The 19237-nt window shown below is 38.7% G+C and overlaps 1 protein-coding gene across 1 annotated transcript in view; it reads right to left on the bottom strand.

Annotated features, from left to right (window-relative positions):
• Positions 1-19237, bottom strand: part of LOC306846063 (microtubule cross-linking factor 1-like) — a gene marked incomplete at its 5' end in the record, with an annotated part of 60964 nt that overhangs the window by 6416 nt on the left and 35311 nt on the right. Inside the window, 8 exons of the mRNA XM_079379153.1 lie at positions 3145-4723; positions 7398-7474; positions 7840-8142; positions 8918-9166; positions 11327-11494; positions 14078-14245; positions 15596-15814; positions 18925-19095. Of these exons, the coding sequence (XP_079235279.1) occupies positions 3145-4723; positions 7398-7474; positions 7840-8142; positions 8918-9166; positions 11327-11494; positions 14078-14245; positions 15596-15814; positions 18925-19095 (2934 nt within the window). The remainder of the gene's footprint in view (positions 1-3144; positions 4724-7397; positions 7475-7839; positions 8143-8917; positions 9167-11326; positions 11495-14077; positions 14246-15595; positions 15815-18924; positions 19096-19237) is intronic.

Raw genomic sequence — 19237 nt, 5'->3', positions numbered from 1 at the left:
TAAATAAATAAATATGTTTTAATGCTGTAAATTTCTTAATGTAAAGATATATTAATAGTTCTAAAAAGGTAGGGAAAAATAGCTTTGTTATTATTATTATTATGGGGTGAAATGTGACCTGGACATGTTTTTGTGAGATTCATCTTCATACATTGATGCATACTGATACATACACATATGATACATAAGTTTTTACTTGTTTTTACACTCAGAATATATCCGTACTTTTAATTGATTTTCAGATTTATTCTGCAAGGTGACTGTCTCTATTTAAAATTCCAAACAACACAATCAATTAAAAATGCACAAAAACATCTAATTTCCAATATAAAAATTTTACTAACTTGAATCACTCTGTGCTAAACTGGCATGACTGTTTAGTGAATTCATCCCTTTCTTCAGTGGTATTGTATGCATTCATGCCTAATAATATCCATTACATTCAAAAGACAAATCCCAGATGCATACACTGCTCACAAAGAACTATCTGCCTGTAATGATGTTAACATCTTTGTAAATGTAGTACCCAAGTATCCAAACTTCTCCTGTCCAGCCATCCTACAACATGTCCTCTTGACCCAATCCCCTCTCCAAGCAATCTCTCCCACACTCTTACCGGCACTCACACACATCATCAACACATCCCTACTCACAGGCATTTTCCCCACTGCGTTCAAGCAGGCTTGGGTAACCCCACTGCTCAAAAAACCTACGGTACATTAAACACTTCTCTTACAGAAAACTACAGACCTGTCTCTCTCCTTCCATTCATAGCAAAAACACTTGAACGAGTTATCTTCAATCAGGTCTCATTGTTTCTTTCACAGAACAACAAACTGGACGCTAAACAGTCAGGTTTCAGGAGGGGCCATTAAACTGAGACCGCGCTACTCTCAGTCACTGAAGCCCTGCGAATGGTAGAAGCCAAATCAAAATCACCAGTCTTCATTTTGCTAGATCTGTTTGCCGCTTTTGACACTGTCAATCATCAGATCCTCCTCTCCACCCTCTCATCACTGGGCATCACAGGGATTCCACTTCGCTGGTTTAAATCCTATCTCACTGGTAGGTCTTTCAGGGTGGCTTGGGGAGGGGAGGTATCCAAAGCACATCAACTGGTCACTGGGTTTCCTCAGGGATCGGTTCTTGGACCCCTCCTCTTCTCTACATACACTACATCACTGGGTCCCATCATACAGGCACATGGATTCTCCTACCATTGCTATGCTGATGACACACAGCTCTATCTCTCTTTTCAACCAGATGACCCAACGGTAGCTGCACGGATCTCAGGCAGCCTGGCGGACATCTCGGCATGGATGAAAGAACATCACCTACAGCTCAACCTGGCAAAGACTGAGCTTCTTGTCTTCCCTGCCACCCCAACTCTACAGCATGACTTCACGATCCAGTTAGGTTCATCAACAATTACCCCATCAACTTCGGTCAGAAATCTTGGTGTAATCTTTGATGACCAGCTGACCTTCAAAGACCACATTGCTAAGACTGCTCGATCTTGCAGGTTTGCACTACATAACATCAGAAAGATCAGGTCCTTTCTGACACAGCATGCTGCACAACTTCTTGTCCAGGCCCTTGTCATTTCTAGGCTGGACTACTGCAATGCTCTTCTGGCTGGACTTCCATCAAGCACAATCAAACCTCTACAAATGATTCAGAATGCAGCGGCACGACTGGTCTTCAACGAGCCCATAAGAGCCCATGTTACACCTCTCTTTATCTCCTTGCACTGGCTACCAGTCGCAGCTCGCCTCAAGTTCAAGACACTGATGCTTGTATATAGAACAGCCACAGACTCAGCACCCGCCTACTTCCACTCACTATTACTAATCTACATCCCCTCCAGAAGTCTGAGATCCGCTAGTGAGCGACGCCTCGTGGTACCATCACAGAGAGGCTCAAAATCACTCTCCAGAACATTCTCGTTCACCATTCCTGGCTGGTGGAATAATCTTCCCACCCCTATCCGGAGTGCGGGATCCCTGTCAATCTTCAAGCAACAACTGAAAACTCATCTCTTTCGACACTACTTGACTTCATCCTAAACTAAAAAAAAACTACTTTCTTTTTTTTATTTATTCTTCCCTTGCGAGCTTGTACTTATTTGAACAATGCCTGAGACTTGGTGTTACGAGCATTTTGTCTGTCTGATTGCCTCTTCAAGATGAATCGCTTTATGATTTCCCCAATTGTAAGTCGCTTTGGATAAAAGCGTCTGCAAAATGACTAAATGTAAATGTCTTTAACCATTAACATAGCATCATGGGATTGTGCTTTGATGCTGCTCCTACAGTAAATGCTGCTCTGTCTGTTGATAAATGTCTTGTGCTTTCATGTGAGGGATTAATCTTCCAAATGGATTGAGGTTGGCAGGCATCAAACACTGGATACAACTTTATTATGGTGAATTAGAACATCCTGCATCCAAAGTAGTTATGTAAGCTAGTTCCACTGCAAAATAAAAAAACAAGCAGCATGTGATTACTGTTAGCATTGCAACAAAGCAGCGTGCTAATGCATGCAGCTCAGATGTATAAGGCCTGCGCTCAGGCAGCATTTGGCAGCTGGGAATGAGACTATTTGATACTTTATTATAACATAATTTTGTACCTTGAAACTGCATTGTTCGAGACGAGTACCAAATCATTTAACAAGCAGACAAATTTATACTGTAATATACACTAAAAAAGACAAACTAAGTGTGCATGTACCCGAAGGAAATAACAAAATCACAAATAAGGTCTCAATATCTCATTTGTGTCTACTAGACAGCAATGAGATTAGACCGAATGGAGACATTTGCTTAGGTCTCCTGCTAGAAAAAGACCCCAGAAATCTTAAACGTGTCTCCTCTAGAGTTTCAGAAGAGCTCTCAACAATATCTCAAACCGTGCTCAGATTTGCCAAGATAATAAAGTCTGAAATCAAAAGTTAGAATTTATAAGAAAAATATTCATTTTGATGACAAATTATAAAGACAAACATGTGCACATGCACAATAAGACCAGGAACAACTATTAAGAAAGTAAGGTCAATTTTTCAAGTTGACTAATTCTCCTGAGCTATAAAAGACCATATATAGTGTTCTTCCTTTAGGTAGAATTAAATAAACCTCTCAGTTACCTCAAGACATTCTGGTTTCTCTGTGTCTCCAGTTTTGTTCAGAGCAGCTGCGGATGAAGTGGAAAGCCTCCTTTCTTCTCTGAAGCTCTGCTCCAGTAGTTTCTTATTCAAGATTCGTGCTGCATTCTCAGCTAGCGTGTAGCCCGGAGGAGCGGATAGGTCCTGTCTGATGCTAATCACCTCTGGAGTTTTCTCGCCTTGCGTCTCTACAATCAGCTGCACAGGGCTTGGGGACCGGCCCCGAGAGTTCCTCAAAGGCCCCTGTGCAGCACAAACACTGGGAGATTTGGGGTCCGTTGGCCCTTGAGGCCCTGCTTCAGTGGGACGAGAGCGGCTTGGGGACTTGTTGAATTTCTGCACGGGGTCGTAAGCAATGGGTGTGTGGTCAATGATGTTGAAGAGGCTGGAGAGGCCGTCGTTGATGGTGGTGTGAACGGGACTGTCTCTGGTCGTAGTGGAACGGGCCCAAGCAGATTCGTTGTTCCCTTTTTGCTGTTGAGCAGTGGTTGTCGTTGGGGTGGGAGCACGGATTTGGCTGGCAGGTTGTTCTGATTTGCCAGAATTTGAGGGTTTCCGTTGGAGCTTGGGTGAGCCGTATTTCGGCGAACAGCATGGGCGTTCAAACTTGGCCTGTACGACTGGAGAGTACTGCATCTTTCTCAGGCTACGTGAGGGAGATGAGATGGGCGTGGAGCCACCTTTGGGTGTCAGACAGCGGTGAGGGCTGCTTGTGAGGGTGCGAAGAGCCTCTGTTTGCAATCCCACACTGATGGTCTGGGTGGTCTGTGTTCCCTGTGTGGTTAAACCATTCGTCTGGCACGCCATGTCCCGTAGCTGCCTTTCTGGAGGGCTGGATCCAGATGCAGAAGGTGATCGGATGGCATTCCGGGCAGAAAATGCCTTTTCCTTCATGTCGTCGCTCAGATTCTGCAACAGCTCCAGCTCTAATGATGAGGTATACCCGACTGCAGCGCAAATCGATGGACGTTCTCCAGGCCTAAGTCCTGGCTCCAAATGACCCCTAAGCTCACAGGGCCAGCTTCCTCCAAACACCTCCTCAGCACCTTCTACTACCTCCCCTCCCTTTACTTTGGTCACTTTGGAGAACATGTACTCCTGCTCAGGGGGGCCTGGAGCAGACCGCTCCCCTCGAACGGGACTGTGGAGAACATGCACCCCAAACGGTTCACCCCCCTGGGCTGCCCTGAGTGGGAGCATTTGGCAGTACTCAGGGCTACTCATGGTGTTGGTGGTCAAGGTAGCACTGGTGGTCAGGTACCAAGAGGCTGGCGGGAATGCTTCTGAAGTAGACTCAGCCCTTTGAGATTCTGCTCTTTCTGCCCAGGCCTCCATCACTGGAGAGGGGATTACTGGGCCAGGAATGGGACAAGCAGCCAGGGAGCTGGTGGGCAGATCCCAACCCTTACTATTGAACTCCTCAATGTATTTGAGGTCATCTGGTGAAAGGGGAGGAGTCACATCATCTTGTCCGTGCTCGCCAGGTTTGCTCTTATCTGGTAGGAAGGGGGAGCTGTCCATCAAACGCTGGAAGTCGCTCATGGAGCAAACTGACTTCGCCCTGCAGAGGCAAAAATAAATGAAAAGTTACATTGGTGTTGCAAAACATTGTAACCAATACTGCTCTTGACTTATTCAGCATCCTGTATTATTTTGAATTTATTTTGATGCAGTTCATTGAGGGATTGCCTTATCTGCAAAGGATAGGCACAATGCTCAAAGAGAGTATATTATAAAGCAGCACAATGTAGCTATTTACTTTTTGGAACAGTCTTTGTGTCTCCAGGGGAGCACATCTATGTTCTCAGAGTTAGCCCTATGCTCCCCTAACTTTGAGAACATGATACCCTAAGAACTGGGGATTTTAGAACCTTGGGAATAAGGGATCCTGGGAACGGGGAACATATCCCCAGGAACATGAGAGCCTGGAAATAGGGGATCTTGGGAACTGGGAACATAGGAGCCTAGGAACATGGGACACTAGGAACTGGGAAACAAAGATCCCTAAGAACATGGAAGCCTGGAAACTGGGCAAAATAGAACCATAGGAACATGGGAGCCTGGAACAGGGGAACATAGAACCCTAAGAACAAGGGAGGCTGGAAACTGAGGAACATAGAACCCTAAGAACTAGGCATGGGTATTTTCCCAAAGTTTTGCTTTCGAATATTCGGGCTCATAAAAAACGAATATTCGAATATTCGTTTATTTAAATGAGGTTTAATGAGAAAGACGTTATTTTTAATTATCAAGTTTTTGTCACGATTTCTGAACAAGCTTATGATTAGCCGTTACTCAACAATGTTCTACAACAACGTTACGTTATATTGCAAGGTTTTATTTTGGTTGAAAACATGTGTAAACAACAACAACAAAATACATTAAAAAAAGCATTCAAGATCAAGCAGAGCAAACGGAAAAATCAAGCAGACTGTTCCAATTACAGTACAGAATGTAGGCTACATATACTCGAGTCAGCCTATATTTATTGTTTAAATTGTTTCATGCATTAATTCTGAGAGAAACAATAATATTCACATGCTAGGGTGAAAGTTTGTTCCTCAGTCTGATAACAATAAGAACGCGCTGACAAAGATAACGTGTGCTAACAGTTTCTTAGCGCTTTGTGTTAAACCACTCTCCCTCGAGAAAACTTTATATATGTCTGAAGATAATTTCATTATCAGATAAACTCTCTTCTCGGTTCAATCGAGTACAGCCGCGCTCACCGGCAGTCGTGAATACAGTGATGGACAGCTGTCTTTCTCAGTCGACTGTGTTTGGATGTCATGATTTCTCATTGTGGTGGTGATAGTATGATAAATCAGTTTCACTAATTAATCTGATCAGAAGTAATTACATTTAGTAAGATAATTTAGATCAAAGTGAATCCAAACTTCGCAAGGCAAATGACGACGTTCTGTAATCAAATACTATCAACTTAACACGCTCCACCCATTGCATGTAGTTATAACTGCTTCAAATTTATCATGGATTCCCTGCATTCACAGCCAGCTAATTAACATAGTAAAATTCGAATACTGTTTTTATTGTTCGAATAATAATTACAGATCGAATATTCGAATGTTCGACTATTTGTGCACACCCCTACTAATACATGGGAGGCTTGGGAACAGGGGACATAGGACCCTAGGACCATGGAACATTAAGAAGTGGGGAACATAGAACCTTGGGAACAAGGTGTCCTGGAAATGGGTAGATATAGAACCCAAGGAACATGGGATCCTGGGGACAGGGGATCTTGAGAACTTGGGAACATAGAACCCTAAGAACATGGGAGCTTGGAAACAGGGGATCTTGGGAACTGGCGACTTAAGACCCTAGGACCGTGGAACACTAGGAAACATAGATCCCTAACAACATGGAAGCCTGCAAACTGGGGAACATAAAACCCTAAGAACATAGGATCCTGGGAACAGGGGAACTTTGGAACATAGTACCCTAGGAACATAGGAATGGCTGCATCAGGAGCATGCCAATGATACTTTAAAGTACTCTATAGGTAGCCATTTAATGTGTCAGCCCCAAAGGATAAGTATCTTTATTAGAACAATACACGTGTACTGATGAATTTATCTATTCTTTGTTGCTGGCACATTTAATCTCTGGCCTACAGAGATTAAACTATTCCTTTCCATTCACAATTCTCCAGAGATGTTGCTGAAATGGCAACAACAGCACAGTCAAAACATAGCTGTTAGTCTGTGCTCAAACAAGGGAAAGTGAAACTGATTGATCCGCACAAGGTGAGACGGTCAGGAAAAGACACTGAAGCTTATAAGCAGTAACTGAAACTGTTGAGACCTTTGAAAAGGACAATGATAAATGGACATGGGTCAATAACCTGGACTCATAGGAGTTCACTGCCAGATAACAAAACCAGCAACTAAAGGCCTCAGGTTTCATATTCACACAATGTTTAAAATAAGCAAATTAGCAATGTTTTCTGAGGCCAGGATCACTTTAACTATACATTGACAAATGTTACCCCTAACCCCTTTAGAAGTAAACTGTGGTATCTTCAATCTCTACTTATAATTATGACAAACTAACCCTAAACATATTATACATCTTTCAGCGTTGAAATATAAGATTAGTTGTTTTCAAGTTTTGTCAAGCTTTGCTATTCTTCAGAGCACTTTTAGGTTCCTAAGAGAAGAGCAAAACTTGCATTAACTAGAACACACATATGTACTCGTAAACAAAAACCATACCTGAGTAGGCTGCCACTGCTCATCTCTTCCTCAGGGTACATGGCAGAATCCACACTCTCAGAAATCTCATTCAGTGCCTGAAACAACAACACAGTTAAAACATAAAAGCCACAAAAGGTTAACTTGCTTTAAGAATTTATGTGGTACATTGAGTGCAGATTGTTTTGCTATGTAATAATTCTTCCTCATTTCACATGCAAAGATGTTAGCCAATCGTAATAGAGGTCATATACATACAGAACTCTTTTACAGCAGCAAAAACAGCATATTTAATAATAAGGGTCAGAGAGAGGTTAATAGCTTTTGGTGGCAAAAAAATAAATAAAAATTGACATATTATGAGTGGACCTCAAGAAAAAAACTAAAAATACGAAAAAAAAATGCATGATAAAAAATGTGCCCTATTGTGCAGTGTGCACTGATGTCTTACACTGTCTCTTACTTCCTTCAGGTGAGGGAACCTCTTTTCGCTCTCCAGGCGTGATGGAGGAGGCACCTCGGCTTCGCTCAGAGGATCCAGAGAGAGGGCATCCAGGAACAGGCTTTCTGGGGGCCGGTGTCCCTCAAAGGGTCTGGGTCTGCCCATCGCCCCTTTCTCCTCCAGCGTGGCCTCCGAGTCAGAGTGGGAGCGCGTGTGTACGGCTGTGCAGGGGGAGCGTGGAGATCTAGGAGCCTTACAGGGGCTCTCCTGAGGGGAGAAGACATGTGCTGCACCTCCTTCTGACTGAAGAACGTCTTTCTGCATCTGGGGTGGAGAAGAGGAGACGTTGGCTTTGTTTCAAGAGCTAGTAAGCTGTCTTCCTGCCAACTGTCTTAGGCAAATATCTTTCAAGGCAGGGTTTTTTGGCCAGCTGAACCCCTTAGATGTGAAACATTTATTTGATGTCTCTCCTGAGATTATAAGTTAATATTTCAATAAATCAACAACACGTTCCCATGTTCATTTAATCTTTTATTAAAAGTGATTTATTTTGACCTTGTAGCTGGAACCAAATCATATGTAATACTACTACTACTAATAATAATTTTAGTTATAATTCTATTATTATATTGACCTTTAATTATTAGAAATTAACACAGATGTATTACTATTGTAAATTACAATAAATAAAATAAAAATCAATATTTAATAATTATACTTTATACTACAAGTCACAATAATAATATTTAGGTATTTTTTATTTTTATTAATATTTATATTTTCAAATGTTGGAAATGTGTAAATAAAGTGAACCTAGTGCATGTTGCATTACCAAATACATGTTAAACTCGCAGCGGAAGCAGAGTTTTATGCACTTACTGTGAACTATAAGCTGCTCTGAGATGCTGAATACAATGGATTATATCATGAAATAATGAGTTTCCATTATTGATTCTGCTATTTTCCTGTTTATCTCTGTGAAGCTGCTTTGAGACAATCTGTATTGTATTAAATGCTTTAGAGCTTTTCAGCACTGAATGCAGTTACTGTGAATGTCTTGATGTGTATGAGTGAAATAAGCAGGATTTACACCCTGGACCTTTCGGTGCATTTCCCTTAAGCTGTGGTCCCACTCCTGTCTCTCTTTCTCGAACCGCTCCAGTAGTTCATTCCTCTCACGGGTCCAGCGCTTTTCTCCGTGCTGCAGTTTCCAGCGCAGCTCCAGTGCCGTGCTGTGACTGTCGGCCAACAGACGGCACTGTTCCTCCCGCTCCTGCTGTAACACGTCTGCAGAGTCTGCACCTTCATCTGCGATGGCGCCTGCAGACTCATCTATCATATCCTGCAGCTGCAGACAAGGAAAAGAATGCCTTTGGATATGTTTGAAATGGCAAACTACAATCTTGCAGAGCATGCACAATATGGAATTTTATGTACGCACAGAATAACTGAATAAAAGCATGTATTCCATAATCAAATGCACTACACTGGACCTTCCATTTACAGTATGCCAAATGAACCGCAATTACAGCTGAGATTTATAACATCTTTTTGGTTTAAGAAGATGTTTATGACATCAGCTTCTTGGTTTTTGTAATGTAAACAATGGATTAAAAATGTGAAATAACCGTATTTCTAATATGTTTATAGAATATCACTTGCTGAATTAAACCTGACATCATATTATCATTTATTAACACTATTAATATATTATTATTATTGCACTTCCTAAATTAAACATACAACTTACTGACATTATATGCCAACAATTTATCATTAGCATTTATTATTACTATTATTATTATTATCATCAATAATACTAGTTTTACTAAACTTGCTGAATTAAACATGCAACTTACTGACATCATATGAAAACAATCTAGCCATATAATAATCACTTTTATTATTATTATTATTAGAACACTCTAGCATTATTATTGTTAATTAATATGAACATTATTATTAATAATAATTATTAGTATTAACAATAATGTCTAATGAATACTAATGATTGTTTCTATTATTTTTGCATTTGGTGAACTGCTATTTGTTAAATGCTTTTTTTTATACAAAAAGTATATAGTGTATTGTATACAGTACATGGTATACACTGCAAAGAATGGAATCAGCAGTATGTGAGTGTTCAATTCTGAACATAGCCATACAAACACACTCAAATAGGACTCTACATAGCTAAATAGCAACTGTAAATGTATACTCGGAGTGTAAGTTTGCCAAATTGCCAAAATGAAATGCAGTAAACGTAGTGCAGGATAGTCCAGACACATAGTTCCTCACATGTCTAGCCAGATGTTCCTAAATCTACTCGCTGTCTGAATGAGCGGGGCTCCTCTGACATCTGCTTTCTTTTAATAGACCATGACTGTGTTTGACGGCTGAACTGCAACACTGCATAAATATAGCTGGCTATTTAAAGACGCTCCCTAACTCACCGACACCAAAACAGCACACAAGTCACTGTGAGCCGAAAGCAATGCATGGCACTGCAGATGCTTAACGTCTTAGCAGATGCTGCTTAACTAGATTTATGTCTAGTTAAGATATAAAGAAAATGAGTTTTATGACAAGACTGAATTTGACTAATTTGCCCTTTTAGAAAGTCACCTTGGACATTAACAAATCTGATTAATGGTTTAAAAATGCTATGTACATTACCGTTCAAAAGATTTTTTTAATGTTAATGAAAGAATTCTCTTCTGCTTACCAAGGCTGCATTTATTTGACAAAAAATTATTACAATTTAAAGTAACTGTTTTCTATGTGAATATATTTCAAAATGGAATATATTGATGTGATCAAAGCTGTATTTTCAGCATCATTACTCCAGTCTTCAGTGTCACATGATCCTTCAGAAGTCATTCTAATATGCTGATTTGCTGCTAAAAAAAACCATTTCTGATTATTATCAATGTTGAAAACAGTTGCACTGCTTCATATTTTTTATGGAAACTGATACATTTCTCTTTTCAGGAATCTTTGATGAAAACAAATTTCAAAAGGACAGCATTAACTTGTTTTAATTGTCTTTACTGTTACTTTTGATCAATTTAATGTGTCTTTGCTTAATAAATGTATTAATTTCTTTCTAATTCCCCTAAACTTTTTAATTGGAGTGTATAGTTTAAAATATTTTTAAGTTATATTAAATTGTTTATTCTTATTTTAAAACCATACTTTTACTTTTTAAACCATAGAATTAAACAGTTGCTCTAGACATTTAAAAAAAAATGCAGAATTGATCAAAAATATTATATATATTATTATATTATTAAAAAGTAACTATTTTTACAAATTTAATAGTTTGTGCTTAATACCAGACTCGTGAATGAGTGAGTGACCATTACTAAAGTTGATGTGATGTAGAGCGTTTGAGTTTAGTCACTTATGAGTCTGTTAGGATGCTCCCTATGTAGACAGCAGTCAGGTTTTAGATGCTGTACTGCTGTTCACAGGTGATTCTGCTGTGATGTGAGGTTTGTTTCAGTACCTTGGTGACGTGACTCCTCATTTCAGCGCGCTGAATCTCCCACGCCGCTCTCTCATTGGCTAACGTCTGCTGCAGCTGGCAGCGCCGCTGGGCCTCCTCGCGGAGCTCCGCCCTGAACTCCTCCAGCAGAGAGCGCAGCGCATGCAACACCCGCCGACTGTCACCCGCCTGCACACACAGACCACACAGTTATTGCTCAGAGGTCGCTCTGTTAGAGCTTGATGGAGTTCTCGGTTTAAGTGTCAATTTCGTCTCAGAAGTTTCTCCTGCTATTCTTTAGGAAAAAGACACAAATGAGTCACTAGTTGTCATCCAGTAAGAGCGTAGAGCTATAAAATGAATGTGAACAGCAGCTCAGATCATTAATACTTGCCAAGAGCCAAATGTGAGTAAAAATCAGCTTTGGCGAGTATCTGTCAACTAGTATATTAATTCTAACAATGCCCGAGATACGCCTACAATATAAATCAAAGTGAAGCAGCACTGCAATCTTTCATGTTTCGCAGTAAATGCAGCTCCACACCAACTGTATCTCTGCAAGTGCTGTGACTCTGAGTCGTGTATAATGTGTTTGAAAATGCAACAAAAGTCAAACATCTATATATATATATATATGTATATGTATATATTATAATTATTATCATGAAATACTTTACAGTTCAATAGCATTATACTGTTTTTTTTATTGATTTAGTTTTCATAATTTAATTCAATAGTAATAATAACGATAAATAAAAAACTGAGAAGCAGTACTTTTTCTTCTATTTAGTCTGTCTAGTCTCTGTTGATCTTATATAGGAGAAATCAGTAAGATTTTTACGAAGATTTCAGTTGGGATTTTTCTTTTCTGCATGTGAGGGACTGCAAAACACATCTCTAAGAACTCATTAGTTATGGATTTGTATTATTAATTAAGCAGATGTGGGAGAGAGTTAATCGTGATACAATAACTCCGTCTCTCTTAGTCAGCGCCGCTCCTAAGCGGCTTTAATTAAAGAAACAGTTCTGTCATTATCGATTCACACTCATGTCATTTAAAAGGCGTCCTGTTTAAACTGGAAGTGAGTGAATGAATGAATGAATGAATGAATGATGCATTTATATAGCGCTTTATTGTGTATTGCTGTACACCTAAAGCGCTTTACAATCATGTTTGGGGGGGGTCTCTCCTCAACCACCACCAGTGTGCAGCATCCACTTGGATGAAGCAACGGCAGTCACAGCACTCACCACACACCAGCTACAGGTGGAGAGGAGAGAGAGTCATTGAGCCAATCAAGTGTATGGGGATTATTAGGAGGCCATGATAGACAAGGGCCAGTAGAGGGAATTTGGCCAGGACACTGCACACTCCTACTCTTTCCATACTTTTCCCCTAAGTGCCATGGGATTTTTAATGACCACAGAGAGTCAGGACCTCGGTTTAACATCTCATCCGAAAGACGGTGCTTTTTTTGACAGTATAGTGTCCCCGTCACTATACCGGGGTGTTAGGACCCACACAGACCACAGGGTGAGCACCCCCTGCTGGCCTCACTAACACCTCTTCCAACAGCAACCTTGTTTTCACCGGAGGTCTCCCATCCAGGTACTGACCAGCTCAACCCTGCTTAGCTTCAGTGGGCAACCGGTCTTGGGCTGCAGGGTGATATGGCTGTGGCTGTGAGTGCAAATGAGATTTGTGAGCAAAGAGGAACATTTATAAATTCTGAGACACAATCTCTCTTAAGTTTAAAGACAAAGTGTGCAATTTCTGTGGCACTAAACAGAATGGTAAACAAATTCTAATTTCTAATTCACCATTTATTGAAATAATGTTATATTCAGCTCTGACAAAGACTGCATTTTAATTTAGTGCAGCCAGTGGTGCAGAAATAACACTTTCACAATAATGTCCTTTGAGTGACGGTTCAATAAACCGATATTGTACTAAGGAACATATCTTCTCTCAGTATTATGTAAGCTTCGTCAGCACAGCAGAAAACCACAGCATCAATGAAGCCAACTGTATTTGTGTTAAAAGCGCTTGTTCAGCACAAATGCCTTCTACTGAAATTAATTCAAAACCCTATGCATGCCGAGAAAAGGCCACATCCTTACAAACAAGAGATTGTGGCAGCTTTTTATGATTTGTAAAACTAAAGTGTTTACAAACGCCTTCACTTAGAGCGGTTAAATAATAGACTAGAGCTGAGAGAACGTTTACTGCTTTATATGGAGCAAACAGGCGCTGCTGCTGAAACATTTACACTTATTTAATATTTACTACAGAACACAGAGAAGAGAGATTTTAAGGTGAACAATCATGAGCACACATTTCGGATTATTACAGCATTTATTGGGTTTTTGCCTGTTACTTAAAATGAATTGCTTCTTGTTTTCCTAATTTGTATTTGTATAAAATCATCTGCTAAATTAATAACTGCATATATATTTAAACATGTCTTATAATGCAATTTAACCTTTACAATTAATTTGATTTGCCATAGAATAGAAATTTGATTGGATTTGGCATAACTGACACTTATTAAAATTTGTAGAAATATAATCCTGCTACAAACCATACTTTCACATGTTTGATGGATATGTTGCTGTGATATTTAAAAAATAAAAAAAAATTTAAATAAAATGTTTTTATTTTATTTAAAAAAAAATTTTTTTTTTAATAAAATAAAATAAAAAGTGAGTGAGTGAATCCCTGTGACATTATTTTTTTATTAAAAAATATGTTTCTGTGGTATTTTTTTTTACCTGTTTCTGGTACTGGAATCTCTCTGGTGACAGCAGGAGGGGGCCATGAGGGGGATCTGTGACGTCACTTCCTGTGATTTGGGTGCACACTTTGTCTTCCCTCTCCGTCTCTCCATCACCCTGGTCAACCATAATGCCCAGTTCTGGAATGTTCTCCAATCGTTCATACTGAAGAAACAATTAAGAGGCAAAACAGTTAAAATTTAATCAAAACTTAATAAAATTAAATAAAAATAAAATTAAACTAAAAAAGTACAAATAAAATAAGTCTAAATATTTTTATGTAAAGCTAAAACTAAATAAACTAATAAAAAAATAAAATAAAATAAAGATAATAAAAATGTATAAAACAAAAAAAAAAAACAAAAAAAAAACTACTTTTATTTCTTTGATTACATAGTCTTGATGGTCTTAAAACAGGTTTTGAATATAATTTCTTTCTCTTTTTTTTATGTTGGTCTCTTTTTTTTTTTATTCAGGACTTTTTAATGAGATTCACCCATTCTATATATATATATATATATATAAAAAAAAAAAAATTATATATATATTTTTTCTGGATTATGCATTAATTATGCTTAAGTATTGATGTACTAATGTACTTTAATGTACATATTTATATAGCAGATGTCAATGAATTTAAATATAAATACAATGATTCTATCCAAAGCATTCAAAGTATAGATTTAATGAGTTCATGCATTCCCTGGAAATCAAACCCATGATCTTGGTGTTGCTAGTGTCATGCTTTACTCTTTGAGTAACAATGATGTATTAATATGCTGTAAAATCATTTCAGTCTAACTAATATTACTGCACTGGAAATGTTCTTGAGATTCACTGTTAAATTTCGTTGTGCTTCAGAAAATTAACATTTGTTTACAGCAGAACACAGCAGCTGTTGTAGATATGACATGTGCTCACACTAATTCACACTATTCCAAAGCTGAACTGTTCATCAGATGACCAACTGCCATGAAAGAGACAATCACATCTTTAAAAAATACAAATAAAAAATAAAAGCAGTGACACGCCTACAAGAACTCATAAGAAATGCAAACTTTCTGATCTCAGTCATTTATATTTTAATCAAAACTAAATAAAAATAAAACAAAATGAAATAAAAACTAAATATTTGATTAAAAACAAAAACTGAAAGAAAAAATATAATACATTTTATTCAACTTATTTGATTGTTTATTCATCAAATTTTATATAAAAATATTTAGTTTTTGTTTTATTTTTATTGTTAATTATTTATATGCAAAATGCATTCATGTATCTGTAAATACATATAATAAAGGACACCAATACATTAGCATGATTAATGCATAGTCCAGAAATAATCCCAGGTGCAAAAAAAAAAAAAAAAACTTTAAAATAAAGCATGTGGTAAATGACCAAATGTAATATTACACTTACATTTTTATGGACTTTTTAATAGATGCAATGGGTAAATCTCAAAAACTTTCAATAAATGTCCTGCTCAAATGGTCTAGTTATTTTGGATCCGCTCACCTCAGCATGCGCTCCCTCCTCCAGTCCATCTGTCCTGCGGCCGAGCCTCCAGTGCATCAGGATCCAGCGCAGCTTCATGTAGACAATGACCATATTGTGGCGGAACAACCTCACTTCCTGTTGCAGCAGGACTCTTTCCTGCGGCCATGTTGGCTCGTGAGGTTGGAGTCCCTGCAGCTCGAGTCCTCGCCGGGCCTCGGCTCGCCTCCTTTCCTCCTCCTGCACAAGCCAAATCATTTAAAGACAGAGTTATGGTTAATATATTTGTTATTATGACATAAGACAGATGCATGCTTGCATAGAGAGCAATAAAACTACGAAAGATCATGTGGATGTTTGAGGCAAGTAGAAAAGTAATTCCTACTAGAAAAACCACCTAACAACTATTTTTATTGTGCAGTTTGCTAGCTGGAATAAGCTAGTTTAGGTGGATAATTAGCCAGACTACAAGTTAGAGGGTACCTGGCTAGGCTGGTAACCAATCTCGGACCAATCTTGGTTTAGGCTATTTTATCAAGTAAAAACTTGTACAATATTTGTACAAACATCCTCCTTCAGCTCATGCTTCACGTGTCTTTTTGCATTCATATCTTAAGAAAAATAAGAATAACTTCGATTTTGTTAGTAATATTTTAAAAATCGATTTTTTTTTATTTATTTTTTTAGAAAAGTCGTGTTTAAATGTGAGTCTCAATTATGATCAACAGGCTTTAGAGGAACATTTATTTGATCTCTCAATCATCATTGTATTACATGTTTTGATCATAAAACTAATAATTTAAGTATCATCTTACTAAGACATATTATTTGAGATATTGAGTGATGACTGACATTTATTTCATTTTATGTCAGTATCTGCTATAGTGTCAAAGATCTCATTGATTTACATGAAAAGCATCAGAGTTGCATGACTTTTTGATCATATAAATATCAGGATCTGCACCAAATTGCATATTTTTGCTGAGTTTGGACCTCTGAATAAAACTGAGCTGTTTTTCAACTATATATTGAGATATTCTCACTATATCGCACTATATAAGCCATAAAAGCTTGATGGACCAAATATGGTACTCATAAAAACACATGTGCAAACTTTTTTTAATGTCTAAACATTCAATAAACTGTTCCATTTAATAAAAAAAACAAAAACAAAAACACTTTTTGACTATTATTTCTTATGTCACACTTTACAGGGTTAAGCTGGTATGACCTAGTGGTTATACAGACTAGTCAACTAGTTATACTGGTTATACTAGTTTTACTCGGTATACTGGCTATCCATTTTCACATCAGTTTCACATGTGAAGAGCTTTTGAATTGATGACTTGTACAGTAAACCATGTGAAGTCACATTTACTTCTATATTGCTTCATACAACCGGAATTCTGGAAATCTTGTATAAACTAACAAATGTTTAAACTGAGAAATTTTACACTTTTATACACTAAATGAGCTCATTTCAAATTTGATGGCTGTTACAGGTCTCAAAAAAGTTGGCAGGGGGGGGGCAACAAAGGGCTGAAAATGCAAGAAATTTGGAAAAGAAGCAGCTGGGAGAATATCTAGCAACTAATTAAGTTAATTGACATCAGGTCTACAGCTTTCCTGTAGCTCATATAGTAGAGCATGGCGCTAGCAATGCCAAGGTCATGGGTTCGATTCCCGGGGAAAGCAAGAGCTGATAAAATGTAAAAACTGTAACTTCAATGCAATGTAAGTTGCTTTGGATAAAAGCATCTGCTAAATGCATAAATGTGAATGTAGGTCTGTAACATAAAAGGAATGTCTTAGAGAGGCTCAGAAGTAAAGATGGGCAGAGGCTGTCCAATCTGTGAAAGAGTGCGTAAAAAGATTGTGGAATACTTTAAAAACAATGTTCCTCAACGTCAGATTGCAAAGGCTTTGCAAATCTAATAATCTACAGTGAATAACATCAAAAGATTCAGAGAAACTGGAGAAAATCTCTGTGCGTAACAAGGACAAGGCCGAAGACCTTTGTTGGATGCCAGTGGTCTTCGGACCCTCAGATGACACTGCCTCACTCATCGGCATGATTCTGTCATTGACATTACTATATGGGCCCAGGAATACTTATAGGCTGGTAACCAATCTCGGACCAATCTTGGTTTAGGCTATTTTATCAAGTAAAAACTTGTACAATATTTGTACAAACATCCTCCTTCAGCTCATGCTTCACGTGTCTTTTTGCATTCATATCTTAAGAAAAATAAGAATAACTTCGATTTTGTTAGTAATATTGTTAGTGGAATACTTGTTAGTGGAATACTTTAAAAACAATGTTCCTCAACGTCAGATTGCAAAGGCTTTGCAAATCTAATAATCTACAGTGAATAACATCAAAAGATTCAGAGAAACTGGAGAAAATCTCTGTGCGTAACAAGGACAAGGCCGAAGACCTTTGTTGGATGCCAGTGGTCTTCGGACCCTCAGATGACACTGCCTCACTCATCGGCATGATTCTGTCATTGACATTACTATATGGGCCCAGGAATACTTCCAGAAACCACTGTTGGTAAACACAATCTGCCGTGCCATCTGGAGATGTCATGCAAAAAGGAAGCCATATGTGAACATGTTCCAGAAGCACTGTTGTGTCCTGTGGGTCAAGGCTCATTTAAAATGGACTGTTTCAAAGTGGAAAAGTGTTCTACGGTCAGACGAGTCCAAATTTGACATTCTTGTTGGAAATCACAGCCGCCGTGTCCTCCGGGCTAAAGAGGAGGGAAACCTTCCAGCATGTTATCAGTGTTCAGTTCAAAAGCCAGCATCTTTGATGGTATGGGGGTGCATAAGTGCATACGGTATGGGCAGCTAGTTTTGGAAGGCACTATGAATGCTGAAAGGTATATAAAGGTTTTAGAGCAACATATGCTCCCCTCCAGACGACATGTATTTCAGCAGGACAATACAAAACCACATACTGCAGCTATTACCACAGCATGGCTTTGTAGTAGAAGAGTTCGGGAGCTGAATTGGCCTGCATGCAGTCCAGATCTTTCACCTATAGAGAACATTCGGTGCATCATTAAACAAAAAATACGCCAAAGACGACCAAGAAGTCTTCAGCAGCTGGAAACCTATATCAGTCAAGAATGGGACCAAATTCCAACACCAAAACTTCAGAAACTCATAACTGCGATGCCCAGACATCTTCAAACTGTTTTGAAAAGATGAGGAGATGCTACACCATGGTAAACATGCTCCCGTTCCAACTAGTTTGAGACCTGTAGCAGGTATCAAATTTGAAATGAGCTCATTTTGTGCATAATATTGTACAAAACTGTTGTCGGTTTAGTTCAGTAATGTACCTGAGTGATGGATGAAGTGAAGCTGTCTCTCTCCTCCGCTCCTGCTCTCATTCTCCTGTCATGGTCCAGGCGGAGCTGTGTTTCTCTGGTTGGTGTTCCCATCTCGGGCAGGACCGGGTCACGGAACTGGATCCCATCAGAACACAGAACAGCAGTCTCAAAATCCGAGCACTTTTGAGAGAAACACCATCAGTTCTCATGCACAAACCCGTCTGTGTCATGCAGCACGGCAGATGTGAGGTGATGTTTTAGCTTCTCTTTCTAGATTGGCTACCTTTACATGGATGGTTAGGCAGGAAAATATTACGCTGCA

The sequence above is a fragment of the Barbus barbus genome, assembly GCF_936440315.1.
Source record: "Barbus barbus genome assembly, chromosome: 26".
NCBI lineage: Eukaryota > Metazoa > Chordata > Actinopteri > Cypriniformes > Cyprinidae > Barbus > Barbus barbus.
This window is presented reverse-complemented; position numbering and strand designations above follow the sequence as displayed.